Source organism: Oncorhynchus kisutch, linkage group LG1, assembly GCF_002021735.2.
Source record: "Oncorhynchus kisutch isolate 150728-3 linkage group LG1, Okis_V2, whole genome shotgun sequence".
Taxonomy (NCBI): Eukaryota; Metazoa; Chordata; class Actinopteri; order Salmoniformes; family Salmonidae; genus Oncorhynchus; species Oncorhynchus kisutch.
Genome location: NC_034174.2, coordinates 61,808,264 through 61,831,392, shown reverse-complemented (window position 1 = coordinate 61,831,392; position 23,129 = coordinate 61,808,264). Strand labels below are relative to the sequence as shown.

The 23,129-nt window shown below is 41.5% G+C and overlaps 1 protein-coding gene across 2 annotated transcripts; it reads left to right on the top strand.

Annotated features, from left to right (window-relative positions):
- The first annotated feature begins 283 nt into the window (after window positions 1–283).
- LOC109889900 (ERO1-like protein beta) lies at window positions 284–23,076 on the top strand. Of its 2 annotated transcripts, none has more exons than XM_020481700.2 (16): window positions 284–804; window positions 3,703–3,822; window positions 5,900–5,983; window positions 6,375–6,416; window positions 12,155–12,237; window positions 12,403–12,476; window positions 13,130–13,250; window positions 14,757–14,803; window positions 15,265–15,279; window positions 15,392–15,418; window positions 16,283–16,375; window positions 16,805–17,051; window positions 18,283–18,352; window positions 18,753–18,839; window positions 19,661–19,794; window positions 20,955–23,076. In XM_020481700.2, exons 1-16 carry the CDS (start codon window positions 634–636, stop codon window positions 21,013–21,015), a joined length of 1,476 nt encoding a protein of 491 aa, XP_020337289.1. In that variant the 5' UTR covers window positions 284–633; the 3' UTR covers window positions 21,016–23,076. The 2 variants fall into 2 exon arrangements, with proteins under 2 accessions (XP_020337289.1, XP_020337300.1); XM_020481711.2 differs by lacking the exon at window positions 284–804 and adding an exon at window positions 1,647–1,972.
- The last annotated feature ends 53 nt before the right edge of the window (window positions 23,077–23,129 follow it).

The window sequence follows — 23,129 nt, the reverse complement described above, 5'->3', positions numbered from 1 at the left end:
TGTTGTCTCTTTGGCCAGCCTCTTCCAACTCAGTGCAAATCATCACTGACAATGTTTTAAAGCTTAGGGCCTAAGGAAAATCTAACTGGAGACTAGATATGAAAAAAAATACATCAGCTAGTGCTGCAAAAATGACACTGCCACAAATTACAGTATATTTTTAGGCTATTATAACTAGTCACCTGAATGCGTTTCACATGTATACACACAGGATGTAAAACACGCAGTAACATTTTATTCATTTTTACCGTACGTCCTTCACCTGTACCCCTTTGCTTTCCGTAGTTGATTTTTTTTCAATCGTCTCGGGTCGACAACTGTTTTTTTAGATGGCAAAACTTGGGATTTTTGGATTTGTACACATTATTTACAACGACCACTGGTGATACTAGACATTATCACAAGTTACTTCTGAAGATACAGTCGTACAGCTGTCAGCTTTGGTTGGAGACTTTCATTTATCATTACGACAAGCGAAGAAGATTTTCTCCGCTGATAGGTAGTACGCACTAGCAACAACAAACGACGTTAGCTAGTAGCACATCATCATTAGCTAGCCTGCCAACTATCCAGTTACATTTCAAAACTGTCCTTTGTTTTTGTCTTTCGTGGCGCGTTGCATTTGCATCAGTGATGATAAAAAACACGACACAATCCGCAGGACTTCTGGTTTTGTTGTGGTTGTTATTTGGGGACTTTGTCTTTGTTCTGGGTTGGTTTCACAACAGAGTCAAAACGTACAACAACCAATATTCTTCCAAAGAAGATGCTCCTGACAGTCAAGACCAGAGCTGTTTTTGTCACGTAAGTTCATCCAACTTGCAATATCAATGTCCGTTTGGAAAGACTAAATGACTGCGTTGGAGGAACATTCTTCTAGCGTTTTCTACTGTCACGTTAATTTGACGTCATCATACCGAGATAGCTTGCTGGCGCCTTAACACTGACTTATCCAACTTTATGGACAACCGGGCATAACATCTAACCATATGGTTTATTTCGCCTTGCACATCGAAACACTACAATGGGTGGATAAACATACTCTTGGCCAACTATTTGTTTTTGTAATTGCTGTACAGTGTAATTTGACACAACCAATATCTCGTGCTTGTGCGCATCTCAACTCAATAACGTTACCCCTGTCATAGTCGAACTTTCCCTTATCATGCGAATATCTGATTTTAATTCACCTTATCCGCCACTTCCAGTATCACGCGTGTTTTGTATGCCTATCTCGTGCAATGTTATATTGCGGTGTATGTTTTCTTGATGTTTGTCATTCATGCCGACGTTCGAAATTAGTCAGCTACTAAGATGAGTGGTTGTGTATGTGATCGACGGCTGATTTGACCCACATACTGCAATCCATTTTTTTTAAATACTATGGAACGTGCCTTTTATTATTTATAACAAATTGCTCTCACATGAGTAATATGAGAAGACCGAGACGTGGTGTCGTCTGATTGGCCATACTAAAGTTTCCTTCCAATGAGTTTGTGGGACATGTAGTCTTCTCTTCCGTGAGTAATACTTGTTTTAAATGTCCTTGAATCGAAGTAAAGACTACAAACGTCAGGTATAGAGGCGGGACCAAGTTTGACAGCTGCAGACACATCTTGTTTGGAGGCTAGGCCTGGGCAGGAGAATTATGCACGAAGAAAATAAGTGGTCTGAAATGACAGCTCATCCCCAGGTTAGGTCAGAGTCTTCCCATCAACTCTGGCAAACTCTCACCTGTCTGTTGAAGTAGGATACAGCAGTCCCTAAGGCTGGTCTTATTTTTGTAATTTAAAACTATTGTTAAAGATAGAAGCTCCTCAGAGAAATAGGCAAATTAAACTAGATTTTTAATTAACAGCAACCAGGGAAACCACTCAATGGTTTTGAATTCACCAGCATGCTCAGAGGACTTTGTTACTTATGGATGGCTTCACTGCTTCCCATCACATTCTCTGGACAGCTACACTCAGAGGTCAGATATATGGTTATGTTTCCAGCTGTGGGCTATATGATGATGCTTGTGTCAATGTACAACTGTTAGTTACATTTCTGACATATTGTCACAATGACATAGAATAAATTGAAAGAGAAACGTCTTTCTGCTCTTTGTATAGTAGCCAGCTTGTGAAACTAGTTGTCAGTAACAGCTGGTCAGATAGGCTACTCGGTTTTCTCCTCATCATGACACACAACCACTGATGTGAAAGTGACTGAATAGTCTACACAGTGCTAAGAGAACTTAATTTCATAGAATTCTTGCAACATGCAGTCTTGCGCAACTTGTTCTTATAAAATAGTGTATGCCTCTGCTTTGGTGACAGCGACCCACATACATTTCATACGACTGTAGTTAGAATATACTCCTGAAATGAGTTTTTAACAAATATTTTCCTAACACCATTTGCATTGATTGGCTCTAGACCTGAATACTTTATGATGAGAGAGAGAGAGAGAGAGTGGGAAGACTTAGGTGTCTTCTATTTCATTATGCTTGGGGGAGTTAAGCCGGTTGTCCGCAGGTATCAAATGTATGAAAAGGTGGAGGGAGAATGGTACATGTTTTGGTAACCAAATCTTGGCCAACAACCTCAACCCGGCAGCTGGGACAAATGTCGTCATGCTGCTTAAGTGTTTTGTGGTGTTTGAGAGTATGGGGCAGTTTTAAAGTAGGCTAAATGTGTGTGAGAGGAAGTTAACATTTGCAGGCCAGCTTTTGCCCTCGTTCTGTCCTTCTATCTCTGCCACCCCCCCTCCTTTGGCTGAATCCCATATCACCCACTTCCCCTCGCCCCTCCATTTTCACCAAAGTGTCCCAAAGCTGAAGGGGGGAATATTATGGAGGGTTTAGGGCCTAATTAGACCCTCCGATAGCCACTTTGACAAGTCAACGCTGCTTCAGAGCGGAGTGTTATCCCATAACGCACTGCGTTATTTTATTTTGTGAAATTTCACCCCAACAAGGTGTAGCCTAAACAAATGGTTAACAGTCCGGTCTGCAAGTAGCCTAGTTTTAAAACAGCCCGTGGTGTGCTTTATGAATGTAAAATGCCAATGCACGATTGAACATAATAGCGCGGCTATTATGGATAATTTATTTTGAGCGGTAATGGCTAGAAACAAGCTAGACTAGTTTTACTATTAAACTTAATGCTACTATTGTTTTTAATTTTCGTAAAGCAGCATGTGTTTCTTAACCAGGCAAAGGGTGTCTGGTGGTGACTGGTTAGCTACAGAGAAACAAAAGTCACCTGTGCGATGTTTAATTGGCAGTGGCGCTTGAGCAGAACCTGTCTGCCTAACCTGCCCACACATCGTTTTTTCCCCTGCAGCTCACCAGCTGATGTAGGCTAGGCTGTGTGTGGCGGGTTCTTCGCACTGCTGAACAGAGCCGTGCTGCGCTTCTAATACTGTTAGTATTAATTGTGCTTATCACTGAAAAGCTCTCAATCTCTCCAAAAACGCTTGTCCAGCCCACCTAGTAGTCTGATTTTATCTACAGAGATAATTTAGTCTTGTCTCGTTTTAGTCAACTGAAATGAACAATCTTTTTTGTTTAGTTATTGTTTTTCCTGGGTCTATTTAGTCAGTTATGGTGTAGTCAATTGCCACTGAAAAAACATTGTTTGAAACACTATTTTTGTGACTAAAATTAACACTGGTGTACAACCTTCATTCTTAAGGCGTTCTCCGTGTTTCCCTCAGTTGACAGGCGTCTTGGATGACTGCTTCTGTGACATCGAGAGCATCGATGTCTTTAACAACTTCAAGATCTACCCCCGCATTCAGAAGCTGACCGAGAGAGACTACTTCAGGTACTACAGGGTAAGTACTAAATAGACTTGCAGAGGTGACTAAACATCCCCCTCTGCATCTTGATCCTGGACTTACTGACGGGCTGCCCCCAGGTGGTAAGGGTAGATAACAACACATCCGCCATGTGCCCCCTTCACGATTGTCTTGGTGTGCTTGGACCATGTTAGTTTGTTTGTGATGTGGACACCAAGGAACTTGAAGCTCTCAACCTGCTCCACTACAGCCCCGTCGATGAGAATGGGGGCGTGCTCGGTCCTCTTTTTCCTGTAGTCCACAATCATCTCCTTTGTCTTGATCATGTTGAAGGAGAGGTTGTTGTCCTGGAACCACACGGCCAGGTCTCTGACCTCCTCCCTATAGGCTGTCTCATCGTTGTCGGTGATCAGGCCTACTAACCCTGTTGTGTCATCAGGAAACTTAATGATGGTGTTAGTCTTGCAGAGGATGTCTCCGCTTGGGACTAATGTCTTGTTGGAATTGTGCTACTCTTCTTTACATTATAATGTCCAGGGGTGTATTCACTAGGAACCAAACGGATGCAAACGGGCTGAAATATGACGGGACTAACCTGAACTTGTCCCATAGGGTTGGTTGTTTAGCAACAAAACCATTGCGTGCGCAACAATGGCGCAAAACTGACAGGGTTAGCTTAGATTGTTGACATGTTGGAAAAAATATATAAATGAGCACTTATGGTCTCAAATAAATTGTTAGTTTTTGGTTAGCTAACTAGCTAGCTAATTTTAGCCATATTAGCATAGGCATGCCATGAGTCAAAACAACATCGCACCGAGCTAAAACGAGCCACCTATGATTCCCAACATGGCATCTTCTTGTTATTGTTGCTAGCTATCTGACTGTTCAAAATCATAAACCCACACGGCCTTCTGCCTCATTGATGCTTACGCATCATTTTTGTGACGTTGTAAGCCAACCCTTCAATAAGAAAGGCTTGTTTTTGTTGCAAAACATTTTCCGTTGCAAAATAGTGTGCTCTAATGAATACACCCTGACCAGGAAAAACATGGATGGGCCGTTGTTACAGCAAAAACTAATTGACTGTGCGTTCCAATCGTTGTATGTGATACTTGTCAGGTACAATAAGTGTGAAAATTAGATGCTCCTCATACTGAAACCTAGGTATTAGAAAGAATGCATGAGGACGACATCACCGTGTGGATGTAACTGAATCTTAAAAGAAAATGCAGTAGGTCAAGTCCAGTGCTGACAAACCTTGTCATCCCTCTTTCCCAATCATCCTTTTGCTTCTCTAGACAGTGTTTTACGAGTTGCCCATATGTAGAACCTGATGCAAATATATAATTCTCTCTGATAACAGGGGACAGAGTGCTGGTACATTTGTATAACTGCTCGAACGCTTTCCCAACACCTAGCATCCATAAGAAAACATTGAGTCCCATCGAGTCACTTAATCTTTTCACAAAGACAGTAAAAAAAACAATCGCTGTGTGAGTCCAGCTGTTGCATTCATACACACCAAGCCACCTCATTCTAAAGGCAGAGTGTATTGCCCTTTTCCCACTGTGAACATCCCATCAGGAACTCTGAAAAGGAAGAATGGACTCATAGGAACATCCATTAATATTTTCAGAATACTCATCTGGCCCCTAGTGTGATAATCCGAGTAATTTTCTGTCTGCCGCTGGTTAGTAATCTGCTCTACTAAGTCACCATCCCATTGACCGAGCGATGCTTTTGAACCCGCAGACAGCGTGCCACCTTTTTCTAATTATGAAGTATTCTCCTCACACTGTCGCCTTCGTATGAGGTTGACGTCTCCAATGACGAGCACAACTGGGGGAAAAAGGTCACCAGCAGCGACTATTCCCTGTGGCGTTTACGACGGAGCTCGTCTCTGGAACGTGTCAACGGAAAGAGAATCTGAGTCATTTGTTAACATCGTTATTTGAGACGCTTATGCTCATACATATAGGTCTAAATTGGGAAAACAGTGAATTTAGTCTAGCTGTTCTGTCTTGCCTGTCTCCAACACATCACATCTCTGTGTGACGCAGTCACTTTCATAGCATATACCATGCCATCCCAACTCTTCTCTTCTCCACAGGTCAACCTGAATAGGCCCTGTCCCTTCTGGGCCGATGATGGCCACTGCTCCATCAAGGACTGCCAAGTGGAGCCCTGTCCAGAGGTCAGTTCAACCGACCCACAATTATCTACGTTGGTCCCCAAATCGACTTCTAGTATTCATTACCCACAGGCACCTCCTGTAGGTCTGAAATGGTTAAATAAGTATTGGCAATGTGGTGAAAATTCCACGTAGGCTACAACAAGGTGGAGCTATTATTAGTATATTGCTAATCACTCGAATGATTTTAGTTCTAGGCCTACAAGAAGAGACCGGGGCAAGGGCCCCTAACCCTTAGTGGGTTAGCTTACAATTGTTAATATACTGTTTCCAGAGTCTTTGTATTCTAATGTGTTTTCTGTTCGTTATAGCTTAGCCTCTGTGACCTGCGTTCTGCGTTGTTGACAGTGATCTTCACCAGTCCCATCGGTTTTCCTTGTGTGTTTGTTTACAGAGCAAGATTCCAGTGGGAATTAAGTCTGGAAACTACAATAGGGTAAGGCGGTCACTCCCCAGACAGACAGGCAACGTTCACTCAGCCATTCAACTCTAATGAATACAAACACACTCTACAAACACGTTAAAATGAAAGGGAAAGAGTACCATACGCACTCTCTATTTTCATGCAATATGGCAAAGAAACAGGAGTGTGCTTAACTATGTTTGAAAGGGAATTAGGGCAAAGGAGTACGTTAAACAGATAATACTGTGTAAATTGATGGCTAGAAGGATTTCTAATAGTTGGATATGTTTTATTTTATATCTGATTTTACCTGAGGGTCTCTGGAGTGTTATGTACATGTAGGCTAGGCTACCTCTAGAGAGCAGACAGAAATAGGAAAGAGAAGCAAGCGTTTGTTTGCCTTGTCACAGTGTGGACAGGTAAATAGTGTGTGCTTGTTCCAGCACTTTCTGACTAGGTTATGTCCAAAATGGCACTCTATTCCTTATATACTACTCTACTTTTGACCAGAACCCTATGGGCCTAGGTTGTTATTTGGGACGCAGTCTCTGTCTGTCTTGGCTGCTGATTCCGTACTTGGTGGCCACTGAAATCGCTCATTACTCTCTGCTTGTTTTTGTTCTCTTCTGCAAAGTTTATTTTTATTTTTACGTGCCCTAATGAACACGACTCTGGCGTAGGGCCTTCTGTTTATCTTGTATTGACCCACCAGTGTTTGTTGGACATCTGGACTGATTGCCAGTCAAGGTCAAATCCGGCTATAGCTTTAGTTAGTGGGAAAAGTTGATGTTTGGACACATCGGTTGAGCTTTACAATGGGCTCCTAGTTTGGTGCATTTAGTCCCATGGCTTTTTCACACTTTCTACTCCAGCAGGGGCTATACACATGATAGGGCTAGTAACATCTCTGTAGGCTACATTATGTACAGGGCAAGGTTTATTGTTTTTCACCTTTTAATGGAATCAACCCCATCTCATAGATTTTCGACCAACAGCGTTAAGCCAGACAGCTCTTCAAAACTTTACAGTCGTTTATTAGCCACATCTGGTTTGACCTCCCGAGGTCTCTGGTCCCTTATTGTGTGGTCTGTTGTATGAGGATTTCTGCCACATCCCCCCCAGTGTTAGGGGTTAGCGTTAAGTGTACTACTGGAGACGTGTGAGGAAAAAGGCTGATTAAATTCACAGTTAGAGCTGTGGTGGTGCTCTCCCACAGCTGAAGGCACAGAGGGAGAACTGTTTAGCATATTCTAGGCAGCGTTGGCTAGAGACGCTATGTGGCTGTCGACGTGGCCATGCCGCAGAAAAAGCACAGCAGGTGTGTGAGGTCGTGACGAAACATTAGCTGACTGTGCACATTAGAGTTGTTTATTTAGCTTTTAATGCTTCGTTGCTAGTGGCATTAGCTTAACTTATTTGTTTAGCCCCTCAGGCATTTATTTTCTTGATTGACTTTCTATTTGAAAAGTGTAGTCCTATTGCAGACAGTGTGTGAAGAACTCAAGTTGAAGTATGCAGAGTAGGGAGCCCTATATGAATGATTTAGCCTAATTGATATCAAAGATGGGTCGTTCCATTTGATTTCAATCACCGTTTGACTGCACCCCTTTTGATTTTAACGAAATGTTTAATACATATTTATGGTAGTGGTCAGAAAGTAGCTTTTTGGGCTAGAATGCCAAAACATTTAGGAGATAGGGGTGCTCAAAGATGACCCATTTTGCATACCCCTCCCTACCATGAGACATCCATGTCTTCATCACTGGAAAATATAGGTTGAGTTTGATATAAGCTTATAAATTATGCAAACATTTACTACTAGGACAGACAACCCAGCTCAAAGTTATGCAAGTATCGCAGAACAGTTTGTAGCACACACAAAACAAATATTAGGCAGCAGTGATCTTAATACAAGAGGTGATGTTCTCTGCTGCTCCAAGAAGCTTGATCTTGCAAGCTAACATTAGCAAGTTATCAAAATGAACAAGTTAGTAAAAACCCAGCTGGAGAGAATTTATTTATAGATAACTTTAATAGTTATAGGATATATAGCTGGCAAACAGTAGTGAATTTCATACAAGTGTAACTTGATCACCTCACTTAAGTTGTGCTGCAGGAGTGACTCACCCATGTTGCTCGTTGTGCTTCTTTGTAAATATACATGATTGGCTCAAACTGCTGTTTTTGGGGAACTAGTACCGGTAAGCTTCAATATGAAAAAATCATTTTTAACGGCCTAAATGATGAACGCAATCTGGCTTATCTATTACCTAGTGGACAAGTTTACTGCAGATATATATATATATATATATAAAATGTCACTTGCCAGTATGCTAACAAGTACTAAGGGATCAAATTTATTTATATAGCCCTTCATACATCAGCTGAGATCTCAAAATGCTTTACAGAAACCCAGCCTAAAACCCCAAACAGCAAGCAATGCCTCCCTAGAAAGGCCAAAACCTAAGAAGAAACCTAGAGAGGAACCAGGCTATGAGGGGTGGCCAGTCCTCTTCTGGCTGTGCCGGGTAGAGATTATAACAGAACATGGCCAAGATGTTCAAATGTTCATAAATGACCAGCATGGTCAAATAATAGGTATGGGACAGGTAGCACGTCCGGTGAACAGGTCAGAATTCCATAGCCGCAGGTAGAACAGTTGAAACTGGAGCAGCAGCACGGCCAGGTGGACTGGGGACAGCAAGGAGTCATCATGCCAGGTAGTCCTGAGTCATGGTCCTAGGGCTCAGGTCCTCCGAGAGAAAGAGAGAGAGAATTAGAGAGAGCATACTTAAAGACAGGAGAAGTACTCCAGATATAACAAACTGACCCTAGCCCCCCGACACAAACTACTGCAGCATAAATACTGGAGGCTGAGACAGGAGGGGTCAGGAGACACTGTGGCCCCATCCGATGATACCCCCGGACAGGGCCAAACAGGAAGGATATAACCCCACCCACTTTGGGCACAACCCAAGGGGATCCTCATAAAGAATGCTAACGAGCATATTTTGTACAGTTTCTTACCTAAACTAAACAAGTAACTCGAAAACGCTACTCAGTTTGTTGCATGCAGGGCCACCACTTTAGTTTTAGAAGTGGGGGGGCATAACCTGGTGAATTTGTTTGGGGCATCTAAAGCTAATTGCCTGCATATGTCATTTCCATTTAGAACAAAAAGTCAGCATAAATACCCACAGTCGTCAAGCTAGGTAGGAGATCATAATTACATTTAAGTGAATAATAAGACTGAGCTAGATCGACGGTAATTCAATAATAAATATTGTGTTACACCTAACAAACTCTTAAAAAAAAAAAAAAAAAAGACTTTTGAATTGTTTTCATTAAGAAATCCTCTATCAAATTTCAGCCAGAACGACCAACTAGCCCGAGCCACCTGCATGCCTGACCCCCACCAGTCTAGTCAATAACTCAACTCTCAACACAAATTCCTTTTAATTTTCTTAATTCCAAGAGAAAGTTTTGGAAACAAAACAACAACAAAAAACGCACCTTAAATATACATTAACACACAGAAACCGCAAATCTTACATATAATTAATCTCATGGGACTAATAGTGTAGAGCTCTTTTTACTTGCACACAATATAGCTAGGTCGCCCCGTCTTGTCCCTAGGGGTCCAACATCCTGCAGTCCCCAAACCCAACCAACACACCCCACTCAGCTTTAGGATCTTAGTGAAACAATAAATTATTAGTTTCGGTTGTGTTAGGCCAAGATCAGAGTGACAACCCACAGGACGGCACACCCTCAGGGCCAGGACTGAGCAGCCCAGCAGCCATGGATTGCCTAAATGGGTATCTCCCTTGACGTGGGCATGTTTTCAATACAGACTCCTTTAGTCGTACTGTAATCCCAAACTGGGCTACGCCAAATAAAAATCACATTTCAAAACAGAAAAAATGTTCACAGTCCATTTATATTTTCTAATGTTTGGGTGAGGTTTTTTTCTCGCCTGAGTAGCCTCGTTTCACTGCCAAAAATAAAATGAAACCATCTAGTGTGGAGCGAAATAACAACACAATGTCAAATACAGGTAGCCTAGTCAAATCATTTACATCCAATCACGTTACTCTCTCGGGGGAATTCCACATACGGACGTATGTAGCCAAACGTAGCTGCTGCTCATGTTGGTATCTGTACTGATGGCGCAAAAGCCATGACAGGGAGACCTAGTGGAGTGGTAAAGCGCATGCAAGCAGTTGCTCCCGATGCCACTTTGGTACACTGCAGCATCCACCGAGAGGCTCTTGCTTCCAAGGGAATGCCTGAAAGCTTGAAAGACACTATAGTGAAAATGGTTAACTTTGTTAAAAGCAAGGCCCCTGAACTCTCGTGTATTTTCTGCACTATGCAACGATATGGGCAGCGACCATGTAACGCTTTTACAACATACATAAGTGTGCTGGTTATCAAGGGCAAAGTATCAACATGTTTTTTTAAATTAAGTGACAAGGTTAAGTTTCCTTTACTGACCATTTCCACTTGTCTAACCGCTTGCATGATGACGAGTTTCTCACATGACTGGCCTATCTGGGTGATTGCTTTTTTTCTTGGATGTACATTGTTTGACTAGGCTACCTGTATTTGACATCTTGTTGTTATTTCGCTGAACACTAGATGGTTTGATTTTATTTTTCGGCAGTGAAACGAGACAACTCGGGTGAGGGGGGGGGGGGGGAAACTTCACCCCAAATGCATAGCCGCATTGGAAAATATAAATGTACTGTTTGAAAATGTGAAGATTTTTTAAATTAAATGTGAATCACATTTTTATTTGGTGTACCCTTGACGGCATTGCGCATACCCCAGTTTGGGAATACCTGTCCTAACATATTGCACAAGTTGACGACAGGTATTTACTTACAAAGTAGCCAAAGTCTACGGAGTAGTGTGGTGATATGGGAGAACTTGGGAAGGTTGAACACCAGACAGGCTGCAATGTTCTGGATAAGTTGCAGGGGTTTGATGGCATAAGCTGGGATCCCAACAGACAATTGCAGTAGTCCAGACGGGATAGGACGATGGCCTGGATTAGGACTTGCGCTGCTTCCTGTGTGAGGAAGGGTTGTACTCTACAGATGTTGTAGAGCATGAACCTGCAGGAGCGAGTCACTATTTTGATGTTTGCAGAGAACGGCAGGGTGTTGTCCAGGGTAATGCCAAAGTTCTGTGCACTCTAGGAGGGGGACACCGTGGAGTTGTCGACCATGATTGAGTCGTCTTGGAGCGGGCAGGTTTTCCCCGAAAGTAAGAGCAGCCCTGTCTTGTCAAAGTTGAGCTTGAGGCGGTGGGCTAACATCCAAACTGAGATATCTGCCAAGCAGGCAGAGATGCGTGTCGCCACCTGGGTGTCAGAAGGGAGGAATGAAAAAAGTAGTTGAGTGTTATCTGCATAGCAATGATAGAAGAGACCATAAGAGGATATGATGGAGCCGAGTGACTTGGTGTATGGAGAGAAAAGAGGATGGGGCCTAGAACCGAGCCCTGGGTGACTCCAGTAGTGAGAGGATGCGAAGTGGTTCAACATTGAGCACGTCTATCTGTTTTGGTATTCAGGTCCAAAAAGTAACCATGGGCAAATATGTATGGAAGGTTTGGTTCAAATCAGAAGGGGTGCCATCAAAAAGTGATTTAAATCCAATTGAACGACCCAGCTGGAGTATTTTTCTTAGGCTACAGATTTTTTCTTTAAAGTGATCTTATTTCTTCTAGCTAATGCTATTTTCTCTTTCTATCCTTGTGGCCAGTACTCCCAGGTGACCAACGCCAACACAGACATAGTAGATTGTGAACAAGCCCAAGACCTAGGGGCCATTAACAGCACCCTGAGGTAAGAGCACACGCATGCTACTTCCCCAAAAGGCCTCATACATACATGGGCATCTGTTTTGATAAGAAATTACTAAACCAACACTGCAAAACATGGTGGTTATTTCCGATGAATGAAAGCATTGTCCAAGAGTGGTTTTCTGTACTACTTTTCCTCCTCCTATAGTAACTATAGTAAAGAGGCCTTTGAGGACTGGGCCCGGCACGATGACGCACAGGACCACTTCTGTGAGCTAGATGGTAAGGCCCACTTCTTCTCCACCTAAGAGACTTATTGACTTTTTAGACGGTGCCTATCTTTTCCATTTGTATGGGATCGAGGTTGGTGTATTTCTTCTAAGACTGGAAGGGGAACTTTTGGCCAGTGTGTGAGAACCGCTTTTATCAATTGTTCTTGGGCGTGAGCTACGCTACAAATCTTGGAAATAGTACCAGAACTTAATTATATGCTCAGTAATCTTTGATGGCAAACGCATGTAACTATTTGAGAGTATCTGTTTAGAGAGGTGGAGACTTCTCTAGTCTCGTTAGAATATTTTCTAACACGTCTCCCCCCCCAGAACATAATCAAGCATCTGATGAAATTACGAAAATATTTAGTTCTGGGTGTCTGAGAATATATGCTCAGCAACGCGAGCCTCTCGTGAAGCCGTGCGTCTTACATCCAGGTTTCGTTCAAATTAGTAGGAGCGTCTCATGCTCTGCAAATAGTGTGCATTTAGTGTAACAGTCACTTTTTGAGGTGTGAAAACATCGGACACATTTTGTTATTGATGTCAAATACCCCTTAAACATTGACAAGAGATTTTATAAGGTGTATCTCAATAGTGAAAGTGATTCATCTATCCATCCATCCCAATGTTCTCTCATTCTTTCTACCTTTCTTCTGTCAGATGAGACGTCACCAGATGCAGACTATGTGGACCTGCTCCTAAACCCAGAGCGCTACACTGGCTACAAGGGCCCCTCAGCCTGGAGAGTGTGGAACAGCATCTACGAGGAAAACTGCTTCAAGTGAGAGACACACACACACACAAAAATAAACTTGTGCACATGCCTCCTAATGCAGCGTTACACACACATTAATAACATCCTGTTGCGACTCTAGGGGGCAGTATTTTCATTTTTGGGATAAAAAACATTCCCATTTTAAACGTGATATTTTGTCAGGTCAAGATGCTAGAATATGCATATAATTGGCAGCTTAGGATAGAAAACACTAACGTTTCCAAAAGTGTAAAGATATTGTCTGTGAGTATAACAGAACTGATGTTGCAGGCGAAAACCTGTGAAAAATCCATTCCGGAAGTTCCCCCTTATTTTGAAAGCGCTGCGCTCCAATGAGTCCCTATTGAGCTGTGAATGTGCTATCAACCAGCTTACGCTTTCTACGTATTCCCCAAGGTGTCTACAGCATTGTGACGTAGTTTTACGCATTTATGTTGAAGAATAGCCATAGGCGGCTACATTGCGCAAGTGGTCACCTGATGCCCCCAGAGAAATTCTCGCGTAAAATACAGAGGTAGCCATTACTCCAATCGGTCCTACTGAAAAACGAATTGTCCCGATGGATATATTATCGAATAGATATTTGAAAAACACCTTGAGGATTGATTATAAACAACGTTTGCCAATTTTCTGTGGATATTATGGAGCTAATTTGGAATATTTTTCGCCGTTTTCGTGACTGCAATTTCCGGCGATTTCTCAGCCAAACGTCCACCACCATATTTTACTGCAGTTCTGTTTTCATGTCATCTGACCATAGCACAGGTTCCTATCAAACTCTAGGGGGCGCTATGGTCAGATGACATGAAAATAAAGTTCTTTGGCCACACACACCAGTGCTGGGTTTGGCATCAAAAAAGGGAAGCATATGCAATAAAGTACCTCATACCTATGGTAAAATATGGTGGTGCATCTTTGATGTTATGGGACTGTTTTGCTTCCACTGGTCCTGAGGCCCTTGTTAAGGTCAACGGCATCATGAACTTTACCAAGTACCAGGACATTTTTGCCTAAAAACATGTTTGCCTCTGCCTTGGCTTCAAGTGGACTTTCCAGCAAGACAATAACCCAAAGCACTAATCAAAAGCCGCAAGGTAATGGTTAGCCACAGAATCAACATTTTGCAATGGTCTCCAGACTTGAACCCCATTGAAAACCTGGGGTTTGAATTGAAGAGGGCAAGTCCATAAGCGCAGGAGAATGATATGGAACGGTCTAATATCCCTGCTACTGTGTTATCTAATCTCAAAGAATTTTAGAAGGGGAGGGTGCTATAGTATTAAAAACAAGGGTGCCAATCATCATTTGTATTAGTGTAAAATAATATAATTTCCAAATTACTTTGAAGATACAATATAGCTCACTATTTGTAGAATTTATTTTTATTTTTTAGTATTTTTTTCCCATTTTTTTGCTCGTCTTTGTCAAGTGTCTCAATAATCATGGACCTGACTGTATGTCTTGTGATTAATCCAGTATAGGGTCTGATTGCGCATTGTTTGTGGTTTGCAGGCCCAGATCAGTGTACCGGCCCCTTAACCCACTGGTTCCGCCCAGAGGTAAGGGATGCTCTTCTTGGACTGTCTTGTCTCCATTGTCCTTGTCAGGGTGGCCTGTATTTTACACACTTAAACAGACAGCTATTTTTTATTTACATTTGCCCTGTGTATTCACATGCTTTCACTTCGCTATTAGGTTATAATGATAGTTTTTATATTGTTTCCAGAATCCTTTCTAGAAATGTGTGTGTGCATATTCAGCTTCTGTGTAATAGAGAATGTCCTCTCTCTATCAGCTTACCTGATGGTAATAGATTGTTGATGGTGGTAATTAAAGCAGGGATTTTGTTCGTTTGCCTTGTAGTGTTACTTGAGTTATTTATAAGTAAATACTGTAGAGTTTTCTCCTCCAGATGTCTGTGTGTGAATGCGTGTCCTCATGCATGTGTAATATTAATAGCCTACAGTGCCTGTGTAACATGCCTTTGTCCTCTCTCTTTTGTATTTTTTCATTCCCATAGGAGGAGATGATGACGGTAAGTTGGAATTTATGCATGTTAATCTATGTATATTGAATTGTGCTGTTTATAATATGCTTTAATGAATGCAAACTGACCCGAGGCCTATTGTCGTCTTGTATCCCTGCAGGCGAAGGTTTCTACAACTGGCTGGAAGGTAACTTTTTAAAAATGTATTTTTATCATCAAATTATTTTTAAAAATTTGCTTCAAATTAGCATTTTCACTTCAAACACACAATATATTTTGGAATGAAGCAGTGGTACATCTTGTATCAGCACTGTTATAACCTACAGTCATTTCCCTGTATGAGGTATAAACTTCTAAATGAATTCCACTAGAATGGGGTTATTTGTAATTTAGTCAGTTTCAGAATCAATTGAATATTATGTGTCATCGTTGAATGCCCCTTAACCACACCACTCGGAACAGCCACTCGCATCCAAACTAATTCAGCCGAGACTCTCTCTCTCTCTCCAACTTTTTCACTTGACAATGGGTTTTCAACATCTCTCAGGTTGCATCCCAAATGTCATATTTTCCCTATGTCATGCTGCACTACATTTGGGGTCTCTGGTCAAAACTAGTGCACAATATAGGGAAAAGGGTGCCCAAAAAAAAAGTGCCCACTTTGTATGCCTTCATTTTATTTCCCAGGCAGATGCCTTCGTTTTATTTCCCAGGCAGACAGTAGTGATGGAAACCTATTGGGTTGGGCTACAAAGAAACCAAACACAGTTCTATTCCTTGGCTCTAGTATAGCGAAGACTATGAAATAAGCCTTTGTTGTGAATGTCCTGTGACGTGCAGACACACTTACTGGACCAAGAGAGGGGACTCTAGGCACTCAAATGCGATGAGTCGACAACACGCATACACAGTGATGGCAGAATTTTTCTGAACTAGGGGTGTGTGTGCATGTCTCAAGCTTTCTTTTTTTTCCTCCTCTTTCTCCCACCCCTCCCCCCTCTCTCTTCCCATCACCCCTCTACACACTCTTTCGCCCCATCCTCCCTTCTAGGTCTGTGTTTGGAGAAGAGGGTGTTCTACCGGCTCATCTCTGGTCTCCACAGCAGCATCAACATCCACCTGTGTGCAGAGTACCTATTGGACGGTAGGAAAAACAGACCACTTCCTCTCCATAGATGTCAAAACAGTCACCAGCTTTATATGGTCATAGAATTATAATTCATAGACTCGAGGTGCTTCTTCTATTCTATGGCAATTTTGATGATGAACTGTGGCAATTTGGGTGGCGGATTCTATCTCTGGCTGTAGTAATGTGTGTGGTGTATTCGTGTTTGTGTGAAACCAATTGAGCATTTTCTGTATATTTACTCTACTTTTGTAAGTGTTCTTGTATTGGGATACCTTCATATGGGTCTGTTTTATCCTTGTATAACTGATTCACTGTGTTTACTTATTCGTAACGTCACTGCATAAAGGTTTGAAAATCAGTGGTCCCAATTGTTCACCCTAACATCATAACGTTGCGCCAACGGCAATGTAACCCTCACTATTCACTCACTCCTGCTCTCGTCAGAGGGCTGGGGCAAGTCCCTGTGGGGCCCCAATGTGCAGGAGTTCCGCCAGCGCTTCGACCCAGCCGAGACCAAGGGCGAGGGTACGCGGCGCCTCAAGAACCTCTACTTTCTCTACCTGATCGAGCTACGCGCCCTCTCCAAGGTGGCGCCCTACTTTGATCGAGCCTTCGTCAACCTGTACACGGGTGACCGTCAAGAGGACCGAGCCACCAAAGAGTTACTGCTGCAGTTCTTCAACGAGACCAAGTTAGTTTTTTGTTTATTTATTTATTATTTATTTATACGCTACTGTTCAAAAGTTTGGGGTCACTTTGAAATGTCCTTGTTTTTGAGAGAAAAGCTATTTTTTTAACATAACATCAAATTGATCAGAAATACAGTGTATACATTGTTAATGTTGTAAATTACTATTGTAGCTGGAAACAGCAGCAGAAGGCCAGCATCCCTGTTTCGCCTCTTCACTGTTGACGTTGAGACTAGTGTTTTGCGGGTACTATTTAATGAGGCTGCCAGTTGAGGACTTGTGAGGCGTCTTTCACAAACTAGACACTCTAATGTACTTGTCCTCTTGCTCAGTTGTGCACCGGGGCCTCCCACTCCTCTTTCTATTTTGGTTAGGGCCAGTTTGTGCTGTTCTGTGAAGGGAGTAGAACACAGCGTTGTATGAAATATTGAGTTTCTTGGGAATTTCTGGCATGGAATAGCCTTCACTTCTCAGAACAAGAATAGACTGACGAGTTTCAGAAGGAAGTTCTTTGTTTCTGGCCATTTGGAGCCTGTATTCAAACCCACAAATGCTGATGCTCCAGATACTCAACTAGTCTAGAGGCCAGTTTTATTGCTTCTTTAATCAGATCAACAGTTTTCAGCTGTGCTAACATAATTGCAAAAGGATTTTCTAATCATCAATTAGCCTTTTAAAATTATAAACTTGGATTAGCTAGCACAAGTGATTGTTGCTGATAATGGGCCTCTGTACGCCTATGTAGATATTCCATTAAATATCTGGCATTTCCAGCTACAATAGTAATTTACAACATTAACAATGTCTACACTGTATTTCTGATCAATTTGATTATATTTTAATGGACCAAAAAATTAGCTTTTCTTTCAAAAACAAGAACATTTCTAAGTGACCCCAAACTTTTGAACAGTAGTGTATATTTTATAACGGAATTAAAAATAAGAGATAGTGAGAGAGGAGGGTGACAGTGAAGAGAGATCGAGAAATGGTAGATACATTTGCAGTAGGCTGGATTCAAACCCATGCCAACACTGTAGACATGTGCCAGAGGCTGCAGCATTACAGCTAGACCAACCAGGCCACAAGACCAATTGAGTCTTAAGGATCTTTAGCCCTACTGAACTCCAGGGCTTCAATGAGACCACGAGTTTCAGTTCAAGTGGTCGGATTTGACTGTGAATTAGAGCGGATATTGTCTTGGCTTTGAAATAACCATCTATTCTCGTCTCCCAGAGCTTTCCCAATGCACTTTGACGAGAAGTCCATGTTTGCTGGGCAGAAGATTGAAGCAAAAACGTTGAAGGTGAGTCCACGCATCTCACTTTCATTTTACTATTAGTACCACATAGTAATGCTAACTAACATGCTTATATTTGCCATAAGCAAATCGTAGAATAGTTTTGACCCCGTATCTCAATGGTTTGGTCCCTACCATAGTTTTGTACAGTGGGACTTCATTTGGACTGTGGAGAGCAGATGTGTCTATGCAGACGTTTGTGCTAGCTCACTGCGCGAGCAGCTAACTGTGTGTGTGTGTATATGTGTTTAATTCCTCAGCCTCACTGATTATGACTAAATCTGTTCAAATTACACTGAATTAATGCAGGTGTTTGCAGGCTATTTATCCACATTGAGCCTAGCTCATACCCCCACAGGACGCAAAGCCTGAAACATTCCTGTCTCTCTCGCCCCGTTTTTACCAGGAGGAATTCCGGCTACATTTTAAAAACATCTCCCGGATCATGGACTGTGTGGGCTGCAGTAAATGTCGACTGTGGGGGAAGCTACAGGTACGCCATTTTGTCACCTGTGGACCCATGGTTATTTGTTAGCGGTAGTTACCCATTGTGCTGTGCTGTAGTTAGCTGTTATGCAATGAGTGCTATTTGTAGATGTGATCAGACCATTTTCCCTTTATTTCTCTTCATATCAGGGTTATTTAGTTACTTTGCAAATTACAGTGCAACTTGCTTCAGTTTAAAATACATCAATTTAAAATACATCTTAAATTGTTGATGTATGAAGGCTTAATTAAAAGGATACTTTTCTGATTTCAAACTGATCCCGGCACATAACACGGGCACAAATTATAAGCAGTAACAATACCCTTAGGACAATAACCAAAACCAATGGATTTTGAGTAAAGTCCAGAGGAAGAAGCCATATGGAATTGTACCCTATATTGTGGGACAGTGCTAGATCTGATGATGTATAGGAAAATATTACACACCAGTATCCACATCCAACGTTTCTGAGCAATTTACTGGATATCAAATATGTTCATAAGGTAAAAAGAGACTCTGAACATTGAAATCTACGCTCCCATTGTGGTTCACGGGCGACAATGTTTCAACCCTTTTGGCAGTGTCTCAATCCTGGTCCTGGGGGGCCCAGGGCATATTTGAGTTTTTGCCTTAATAAGAAGACTTGTCATAGACATGATAATTAGTTGAATCAAAAGTGTGCAGGACCAGGATTGAGAAACGTTAAAATAATTATACGCTCATGAAACCTTATCACCAGTAAACCACGTGGGATCATGGATTGGCGTGTGTGAGATCTCAGGCTTTCTCACATGATAAACCCATTGCTCCCCAACACCCCATTGCAGACCCAAGGGCTGGGCACAGCGTTGAAGATCCTTTTCTCTGAGAAGGAGATCAAGAACCTACCGGAACACAGCCCCTCTAAGGGCTTCCAGCTGACACGCCAGGAGATAGTGGCCTTGCTCAACGGCTTTGGGAGGTTGATACCACTTTTATACACGTTGTGTCTTTATGGCTGGTACTACTGCCTTGGAAACTGGGTGGTGTTCATTAGGGCACACAATGGAAAATGTTTTAAAATGGAAAACAAAAATGATAATTTCATGCTGGAAAAATACAGATAGTCCTTTGGTTTCAGTCTGTTTTGTTCCCTTTGGTGCGTAATGAACACAGTTGGCCTTATGACAGGGGATTCATATTATTTTACACTACCCCTACCACCCCTACCACCCCTCCCCTAATTGGATTAAACTAAAACAATAACACTTAGGCTTCTACTTCCAGCTTATACACACTATATACATTTTACGGACACAATCCATTTTACAATAGTTATATTTAGTTTGTTTTTAGTCCTGTCCTTTACCCTCAACCTCTCCCATCTATTTTTGATTTCTATTTGCCATATTTTTAACTGCTGTTTCACAAAAGTTCTGAACCTATATACATTTTACAGACACCGAATATTTAGCATTTGTTGTGTTATTATTAGTCCCACCCTTCTGCTCCATTCAACTCCTCCATCTATCGCTTAACACCATCCATATTGGATTTCTATTTGTCATATATTTTTCAACTGTGCTGTGATGCTTCACAAAAGTTCTGAACCTTTCTATTCTTATAGTTTTTACAAATTGTAAATTAAAGAAACATTTTTGCTAAAAGTATAATATAATACTTTTGCAAAAAAAAAATTGTTTTAATTACTATTATTATTATAGAATTATTATTGATTGACTATGACTTCAAATCACTAAGTATTGCTATCTGCAGCGTTAGCGCCAGGTAAATGTTGCAATTCTTCAACCATTACTGGACCTGTGACCAAAAACAAGCTACATATGGGCAGTCCCCCCATATATATTACATTCTATTGGTTGCAAGAATGTAAAAATTAGAAGTTTTGAATCCGGTATCGTTTTGTGTATCAGTTCATAAACCATGTGCTGTGGAATTGATACATTCAAGTAGTGTTAGCATCTCTCTCTCTCTCTCACGCTTTCTCTGTCTTGCCATTTCAAATTACTATTAGCATGACATACATTTAGTAAATATTGCCAAATATTGCATACATTGTCATAAATAGTTTCTTAATCTATTTCTCTCCACATCTCCTCCCCCCTTCTGTTTTCTCGCTAGGCTCTCCACAAGCATCCACCAGCTCCATAGTTTCCGTGCCTTGCTGAAGGAGAAGAGGTAACACCCTTCAACAGCACTACCACCTCCTAGCCACCAGGTGGAGCAAGCCCAGAGGGAACTGCAATAGTCTTATTCCTCCCCAGAATAAGATCAAGTTCAGGGACTTCAGGATAGACACTGAATCCCCATCCCCTCCTCCCTCTATGTATAACTCTCCTTATCTCCCCTTCCTTCTAAATCTAGGTCTCGTCTTTCCATAGAGCATAGCGCTCAATGTGAGAAATGTGTACCTCCATTTCGTTGTTTTTAAATGTTTGTTTTTACTATTGTGGGTGAAAGTGTTCACCATTTCAGGCATACTAGTTGTGAGCTAGACCCATCAGTGTGTGTGTTTTTGGTGTGTGTTTGTCAGAGGGAGTACTTGTTTGTTGGTGATCGCCAGTTGCAGCTAAATGATACCGAAAATTAGGATTCATTCCATACTTTTACGACCACAAACTTGATAAGCATACTGCGTTTTGCTATCCTAGAGGTGTAGCCTTTTTTTCTGTGTGAGTGAGTGCATGTATTGATTGAACGTCTATGTGAGCGACTGTCTGCTGTTGCTTTTGTCTGTGCATTTAGCTGTTTAGGGGTGTTTTTAACATCTCCACGTGGCAATCCAGTCTTTCTGCACATCACAAATGTATTATATAAAGCCTCGTTTAAATGTGAAAAAGGAACAATTTGCGGATTGTGCATCTGTTGACAACGATAAGCTTGCGTCACTTCTCTCATACCTATTCTATTTGGTGGCAGAATGGTTCCTGGTGTTTTTATTCTTATCCTATTATTTTATTGGTTTTATGAAAGACGAGACTTGCCAGGGTGACGGCAATCCCAAATGTGTAAGAGGTGTTTTCATGGCAATTTAAAAGCGAAACCAGTATTTGTTTCATAGTTCACTCAAATAAGCTGTCATCCTGTGAAACTGCCATGTTGGAGAAGAGTACTGTTAAAGTATAATGGAGAATGCAGCCAATGGTGTGAAAAGAAGCAAATCGAAACGAGCAGTGGGATTTGTTCTCCCATGATGGTCAAGTTCACTGTGGTGTCTTGGTGAGCTTGCCGTGTAAATCAATTCAAAATGCATACGCGTAATGGCATTTAACGTCGCGCAACCTTTTTAAACCGTCATACCCTTTAGGGCTGGGACGATACCAGCATCGTGATACTCGTTAGTATCGTGGCAAGGAAACAAAACACAAAGCGGATTTAACTTCTTTAGGAAAACAGCCCTAATGTTCCACACACTGTGTTTTATTTCTGTCTGAAGTAGGTATTTCACCATGTGGACCAAAGATTTTACGTTGCCTTTTTTTCTTTTCTATCATGTCAAAGCACCTTTTTGCGTTTTTCCACCATATACGTTTTTAGTTTGTGAATCCTCACCCCCTTGAGTAACATTAGTTAGAAAATGTCACAAGCAAAGATTGCCTTATGTGCAAAGATCAAACAATCGGTAGCCAGACAATACCTGTGTAATACTTTGTAACACATGTTTTGTAAAAGAAACATCTCTATTCAATCAAACAAAGGTAGACATGGGGTCCAGTAAGTAGGAATTGAGTCAGTGGTAGCTGTCGGATGCTTATGCTAACATAAATAGCAACGCTAATGTCGCCTTGAATGTGAACGCTATGGAGATTGAACAAGCTGTTCCTTCTTTGCTTAAAATGAAGGAAATAGACAAGATAATATTTTATGTTAGAGGAAAAGTATGCGTGTCTGTCTGAGCCTTGCATGCTTTCAAAAACACCAGAACGTCCTGTGCAATCCACTTGTCTGCCTTAAGTTCCAAAAAAGTGTTTAAAAATAATGATTTAAAAAAAGCTTGAGCCTGCTTTCTTGGATGAAATCCACCATTTTGTCTCCAATGATCTCTACGCTCTTCTGCTAGCTCTGCCTTTGTAACATATTCAGATGACCCAGGAAGTTGTACTATTTGTAAAAGGAAAATTACTGAACTTTTTTCAAATCTATATGAATATATATATATATAGTTGCACCTGTATTGATGTGTATTCTTATTTGATTATATTTATTTGAACAGAGGAATAAAAATGTCTGGTTGTCACTCAAACTTTTTGTGCATCTTTTCAGATTTGTACCATGATCTATTATGTACAAGCACTT